At 31.5% G+C, this 7,427-nt stretch overlaps 1 protein-coding gene across 1 annotated transcript; it reads right to left on the bottom strand.

Moving 5' to 3' along the window:
- Positions 1 to 1,080: 1,080 nt before the first annotated feature.
- LOC127080905 (egg cell-secreted protein 1.2) lies at positions 1,081 to 1,494 on the bottom strand. Its single transcript, XM_051021197.1, has one exon. It carries the CDS (start codon positions 1,492 to 1,494, stop codon positions 1,081 to 1,083), a length of 414 nt encoding a protein of 137 aa, XP_050877154.1.
- Positions 1,495 to 7,427: the final 5,933 nt, after the last annotated feature.

Here is a 7,427-nt window from a genome sequence, read left to right as displayed (position 1 = left end):
TCTTTTTCCTATTTATTTTGTAATTGTTTGTTTCATTTTGATTTTACTTAATGTTTTTTTAATATAAATTAAATTTTTGTTTTGGTTGGTTGAGATCGATGAATCGTTGTTCTTCTTTTTTATAATTAAATTTTAGAAATTATTGATTTTAATCTATTGGATTATTTGAAAATAAAATAGTAAACATTCTTTTCCCTATTTAATATATTCTAACTTTTGAGAAGTTATGATTTTATTCCACTATATTATTAAAAATAAAATAATAAATATTTTTCTTTAGTATTCAATAGATTCTAGTTTTTTTACTTTAAGAAAGAAGTCATGAGAATAAAAATTAAAAGAATTTATAGTTTAATGATTTTGACATACTAAATATTATTCTTTAGTATTCAATAGATTCTAAATGATTTTGAAAAAATTCAATTTAAAAAATGATTCAAATTAAAAATTAATTTGTAGTAGAAACCGATTTTAAACCAAACGACGCAAATATAAACTGGTAATAAAAATATAAATTGGTTTTATAAATTTTATTCCACTATATTAATAAAAATAAAATAATAAATATTTTTCTTTTAGTATTCAATAGATTCCAGTTTTTTGACTTTAAGAAAGAAGTCATGAGAATAAAAATTAAAAGAATTTATAGTTTAATGATTTTGACATACTAAATATTATTCTTTAGTATTCAATAGATTCTAAATGATTTTGACAAAATTCAATTTAAAAAATGATTCAAATTAAAAATTAATTTGTAGTAGAAACCGATTTAAAACCAAACAACGCAAATATAAACTGGTAATAAAAATATAAATTGGTTTTATAAAAATGATTTTAAAAACCAAATCAAACAATATATATGGTTCATTTATATGTAAGTGACAAACTTAGCATAAGTTGAATCTAATCCTCTTTCTAATCAGTAAGGAACGGTTAAATTATAGGTTGAAAGCACGCTATACATCAAAACTCAAGCATAACGATGCATTAAAAACAAAGAAAAGAAACCAAATTGTAACTTTGTTATTACATGTTATTGAAAATCACAAAAGGCCAAAGTTACATAAATATCTTATTCCATCATGGAACAATATTCTCCTTATGCTCAACTAGTGTTGATGTGTGTGAATGAACTTTCTCAACATCATCACAATATCCTTCCAATGTATAAGTCTCTAAATTAGTGAAACCAAGTGAAGCAACAACTTTAGGCCAACAATCATGTCCAATAACCCTAACTGCGTTACAACAATCATTTCCTAAGTAGGTTTCACCATTTATAAAAAATGTTATAATTTCACCACTACATGCTTGAAGCTTGAAAAGTGATTCCCAACAATTCGAAGGCTCGGCACCATTCACCTTCAATCTTGCTTCAAGGCTCGGAAAATCGGAAGGGTTAGAGAGTTTTCTTGACTCCACTATAGATGTTGATGATATGAATGAAATGATCACAAGAGCTACAAAAACAAAAAGTTTCTGAGTGAAAGTCATTGTTTGGTATATGATTTGTTTGAATTTCTTTGGAGAAAACTTGTTGAGGGTTTATATATAGGATAGTAGTTAGCAAGGGGGTTTAATATGTAACAGACGAATGAGAAGATGAAAGGTGTAAAAATAATTGTGCAATTGTAACATACTTCATTAAACTAGTGAATAGGAAAAGGATGAGGTTATTAATGGTGTAATATTTTTGGAAGTTAAATGCCAATTATTTTCTTACAATCTTTTTGTCTCTTGCTCGATCTATTTGTCTTCATTTCAATGAATGAAACTTTTATTTTGATGGAGTGCTAATAATAATAATAATAATAATAATAATAATAATAATAATAAACATTAGTAGGAATTTTTTCCTTATTACTATGATCATTATCATGAAAATAAAGAAGAAGGGTTCTACTTTAATGAGACGAAGAAGGCTGAAATTTATGGTTACTCGCGACTCTGTCTTCTATCCTCGCTCATGTAGCTTTGACCTATTTCCATAATATTCAAACTCTATTCCTTGAATTATAATCTCAGATACTATTATGTGTAGAAAACTTGATTCACATTCCTCTTGATTTTGCTTTTCTGCCTTTCGATAAATTTAAATATTTTTTATGATTATAATAAGAGTTGAATATGTTTGTGGTCACTCTAAGTCTCTAAATATATCAAAATTCATTATTTTGTTATCTTAAAATTTTCTTTTAAACAATTTCTAATGTTTTGTAGCTACACTTTGATCTCTTCTATTAACGTTTGATTATAGAAGTTGACATAGTTCGTCACATGGATAAATTTTGGTGTTGAGCCTATACGTGGCAATGTCAGTGTGACAAAGATGCTAATATGGATGTCATATGACAACTTTTTACCATTTTATATTATTAATATTAATTAATGTTAATGCGAATTTTTTTTTTGTCTAAATATATCGCTAAGATGAATATCATAAATAAATCCATAAACGATAGATAATCCGCAACTAATATCTAGCTAATTCGAACACACTGTTCTTCCATTTTTTTTTCATCTTATAGAGCTTATAATGACAACAAATCAAAAGAAAATGCAAAATTTTCATAGTATTACGATGATGCATCAATCTATTTTTTCTTTTCTGAATGTCGTGTTCAAAAAGTAAAATACAACAAAAACATATGCATATGCATCACATTTTAATCTATTTTTTTTGCAGGGATATCAATGATAGCAAATAAAGAGGAACTGCAAAGTTTCGTATCATTATGGGGATACCTTAATTTATTTTTGCCTCTTGAAATAAATATAATTGTATGTGTTTCGATCAAAAAATCAAAATAAATCGAGAAATATTCGAAATTCTATGAAATTTTGCAGATCCTTTCTATGTGTTATGAGATAAATCCTTGAAAAATATTAGTTTAAAATTCAATCATAAGTCAACATTTGCATTATTTCTGTTTCATGGAAAATCGACGCTTAAAAATTCATATTTAATTCATACTACATCAAAAGAACTTCATGCAAAAATCATGAAAAATGGAAGAATGATGTGTTTAAATTAGATAGGTATTAGTTGTAGATTAACTACGAATAAGCTACCGTTTTTGGGCTTATGTATAATGTTTATCATACTAATAAATTATTGTTTCTATACCATTAAATAATATTAATAATATAAAATGGTAACAAATTGTCACATGGCATCCATGTCAGCATCTTTTCCATGCTAGCATTGCCACGTTTATGCTCAATCACCAAAATTTTCCAGGAGCGACAAAAAGTGAATATGGAAAATATTATGATGACGATTGTTTGGACGAAATTTTTTAGAGGAAATAAAAATGAATTTCGTTATATTTAGGGGAATCAAAAACATATGTAACCTTTAGAATTAATATTCTGACTTTATTAATAACATTAAATAATATTAATAATATAAAATTGTAACAAATTGTCACATGGAATCCATGTTAGCATCTTTTCCATGCTAGCATTGCCACGTTTACGCTCAATCACCAAAATTTTCCAGATGACTTACCATGCTAGCTTGTATTAACAGACTTTAATATGAAAAAAGGGAAGATGGAAAATATTATGATGTCGATTGTTTGAACGAAATTTTCTAGAGGAAATAAATATGAATTTCGTTACTTTTCCATGCTAGCATTGCCACGTTTATGCTCAATCACAAAGACAACTAAACCCTAACAAAGATAATATTCAACACTTCTTCGTTGCCTTCATAGGTTTAACAGCAGGTCTAAGGACTCTGCACAATCTTCTGCAGATTTGATTCCAATCATATAAGATATTTACTAGAGTGTTTTGACATCTTTACTTCAGAAACAAGGACTCGACAAAGCTATCGATTTAAGAATCAAGATCTTAGAAGTATTCGGAGATTCTACTCTCATTATCAATCAAATCAAGAGAGAATGAAGAACATATAATTCTAACCTAATCAAGTATCAATACCACATCCGAAAGATGATCACCTACTTCGATGAGATTAATTTCCACTATATCCCTTGTGAAGAGAATCAGCTAGCAAAGGCCTTACTTACTTTATCATCCATGTTTAAAGTCAAATGGTACAATGAACCACCTTCTATAAGGATTCAACATTTGGATGAACCAGCATATTGTGTAGCAGTGGAAGCGGAAGCAGATAATAAACCTTGGTATTATGACATTAAATTGTTCCTACAGAAACAAGAGTATCCTGCAAACACTTCAAACCAAGATAACTAAACACTCAAAATATTGGCATCTCAATTCTTCCTCAACGGTGATGTTCTCTACAAACGGAACCACAACATGGTCTTACTTAGACGCCTAGATGGACACGAAGCATACATGCTTATCCAAGAGATTCACGAGGGATCCTTTGACACTCATGCCAATGAGCACACCATGGCTAAGAAAATTCTCAGAGTAGGGTACTATTGGTTGACTATGGAATCTGGTTGCTTCAAATACATCAAGAAATGTCATAAGTGTCGTATCTATGCAGACAAAGTACTTGTGCCACCTACTCCCTTAAATGTCCTGACCGCTCCATGACCTTTCTCCATCCGAGGTATTCACAAAATCGAGATGATCGATCCAAAAGTTATGAACGAACATCGATTTATCCTGGTTGTTATTGATTACTTCACCAAGTGGGTAGAGGTTGCTTCTTACACTAATGTGATGAGACAAGTGATTGTACTACACATAAAAAAATAAATCATTTATCGCTATGGTGTTCCTAACAAGATCATCACTGATAATATGTTGAATCTAAACAACAAGGTAATGGACGAGTTATGCGACAGTTTCAAAATCGAACACCATAACCCATCACCCTACAGGCCTAAGATGAACGGTGCAGTAGAAGAAACAAACTAGAACATCAAAAGATTATCCAGAAGATGGTAAAAACTTACAAATATTGCACTAAATGCTACCTTTTGCACTACACGGCTATAAAACGTCAGTTCGCACGTCAATAGGAGCAACTCCTTTCTCTCTTGTATATGGCTTCGATGCTTCCTATTGAAGTCGAGATCCTCTCTTTGAGAGTCCCGATGGAGACTAAATTGGAAGAGGAAGAATGGGCACAAACAACATTTAATCAATTAAATCTCATAGAAGAGAAGTGCATGGCTACGATATGTCACTGATAGTTATATCAGCGGAGGCTAAAGAAAGCATTTGACAAGAAAGTTCATCCTCGTCTATTCTTAGAAGCCGACCTAGTACTCAAGAAAATCTTACCCATCCACAAAGATCCCCGCAAAAAAATGGACCCCAAACTACCAAGGGCCATACATCGTGAAAAAGGCCTTCTCTAGAAGGGCCTTAATACTCATAACTATGAATTGAGCAGAGTTACCATGACCTGTGAACTCTGAAGTAGTCAAGAAATACTATGCCTAGAAAAGGAGGATAAAAATCCGCTAATTCGAAAACCTGTGAGGGAGACTTACGCAAAAATTAGTGTGTCTTGGTGGATTAAAAACTCGAAAGAGCGATCCAGGAAAAAAATAGAGACTTGTATAAAATAAAACCCGCTAAATCGAAAAACTCAAAAGGGCGTCTTAGGATAAAAAGGGTATATCATCCTGCGGGACGAAGACTCTAAAGAGCAATCCAGATAAAAGTTATAGATATCCAAAAGGCATATGACTGCAGTACTTAAGCCATACTACAACAGGAATTCAGATGGAAACAGTCAATGCAATCATCATCTTTAGAAGCAAAGTATCGTGACTTTGAAGACATATGGATAATAGCAAGTGTTGAATTCACTAGGAACCTAAAGTAATCTATTTTCATTGTCAATTTATATCTTCCAGCTTTTCAGTAATCTCCCCTTACGGGAATTGCATCTTCATGTACTATCACCCATTTACGGGTCAAAATTCACAATAAATAACATTATTTTTTTAGCCTTATTTTCAATTTTTCTACTTGATTATAAAATATTAATTATTTGTGAATAATACATTAATACATCGGGCATAAAAAAAGCTTTTTGAAAACATCTTTTACTTCGATTTCGAAACGTCAAAAGTATCAAAAGATTTCCAACATTACAAAACACAAGGTCCCTGAATCAGCAGTCATGACCTAATTAGCACAAAAGTTCCCTCCTTTTAATTATTCTCAAACATCAAGAGCATCATGGCCCAGTCCATGGACATATCAAGTATGAAGGGGTTGGAGAGTCGAAATGATAAAGAAACCTAGGTTCTCACAATTCCCACAATTTCATATATTCATCATACACATCATAAAAGAGGCGATAGCCCAAATAAAGCATCACGCAGAAGCACATACATCAATTCAAAACATGCATCCGCATGAACACGCATAACATAACATACGACTTGTGACCACTCCTAGAAGTCCAATCCCCAACAATATTAATACAAATCTTCAAGTCAAGAATACTTATTGGCCTTCCCCAGTAAGTGAGCCTATAAGGAGCCTTTTAAAGCAAAGGATCTCCGCTGTAAGTTTAACATGTCGAGTAAATCGGTCATCTCAAATGATCGCTATCGACCAATGAGTAGGTGTTCATCTCTCATATCCCCAACTTAACAACCTATCTAATACATGGGATAAAAATCCACTAATTCGAAAACCTGTGAGGGAGACTTAGGCAAAAATTAGGGTGTCTTGGTGGATTAAAAACTCGAAGGAGTGATCCAGGAAAAAAATATAGACTTGTATAAAGTAAAACCCGCTAAACCGAAAAACTCAAAAGGGCGTATTAGGATAAAAAGGGTATATCATCCTGCGTGACGAAGACTCTAAAGAGCAGTCCAGACAAAAGTTAGAGATATCCAAAAGGCATATGACTGCAGTACTTAAGCGATACTACAACAGGAATTTAGATAGAAATAGTCAATTCAATCATCATCTTCAGAAGAAAAGTATCATGACTTTAAAGACATATGGATAATAACAAGTGTTGAATTCAATAGGAACCTAAAGTAATCTATTTTCATGGTCAATTTATATCTTCCAACTTTTCAGTAATCTCCCCTTATGGGAATTGCTTCTTCATGTACTATAAGCCATTTACGTGTCAAAATTCTCAATAAATAACATTGATTTTTGAGCCTTATTTTCAACTTTCTACTTGATTATAAAATATCAATTATTTGTGAATAATACATTAAAACACCGGGCATAATAAAAAGCTTTTTGAAAACATCTTTTACTTTGATTTTGAAACGTCAAAAGTATCATAAGCTTTCCAATATTACAAACGCAGGGTCCCTGAATCAGTAGTCCTGATCTAATTAGCACATAAGTTTCTTCCTTTTAATTGTTCTAAAACATCAAGAGTATCATGGCCCAGTCCATGGACATATCAAAGTCTCAAGGGATTGGGGAGTCGGAATGTTACAGAAGCCTAGGTTCTCACAGTTCCCACAATTTCATGTAACACCCCGATTAAA

This window comes from Lathyrus oleraceus, chromosome 5 (genome assembly GCF_024323335.1).
Source record: "Lathyrus oleraceus cultivar Zhongwan6 chromosome 5, CAAS_Psat_ZW6_1.0, whole genome shotgun sequence".
In the NCBI taxonomy this organism is placed as follows: Eukaryota; Viridiplantae; Streptophyta; class Magnoliopsida; order Fabales; family Fabaceae; genus Lathyrus; species Lathyrus oleraceus.
The sequence above is the reverse complement of the archived record's forward strand: the minus strand, read 5'-3'. Positions and strand labels throughout refer to the sequence as shown.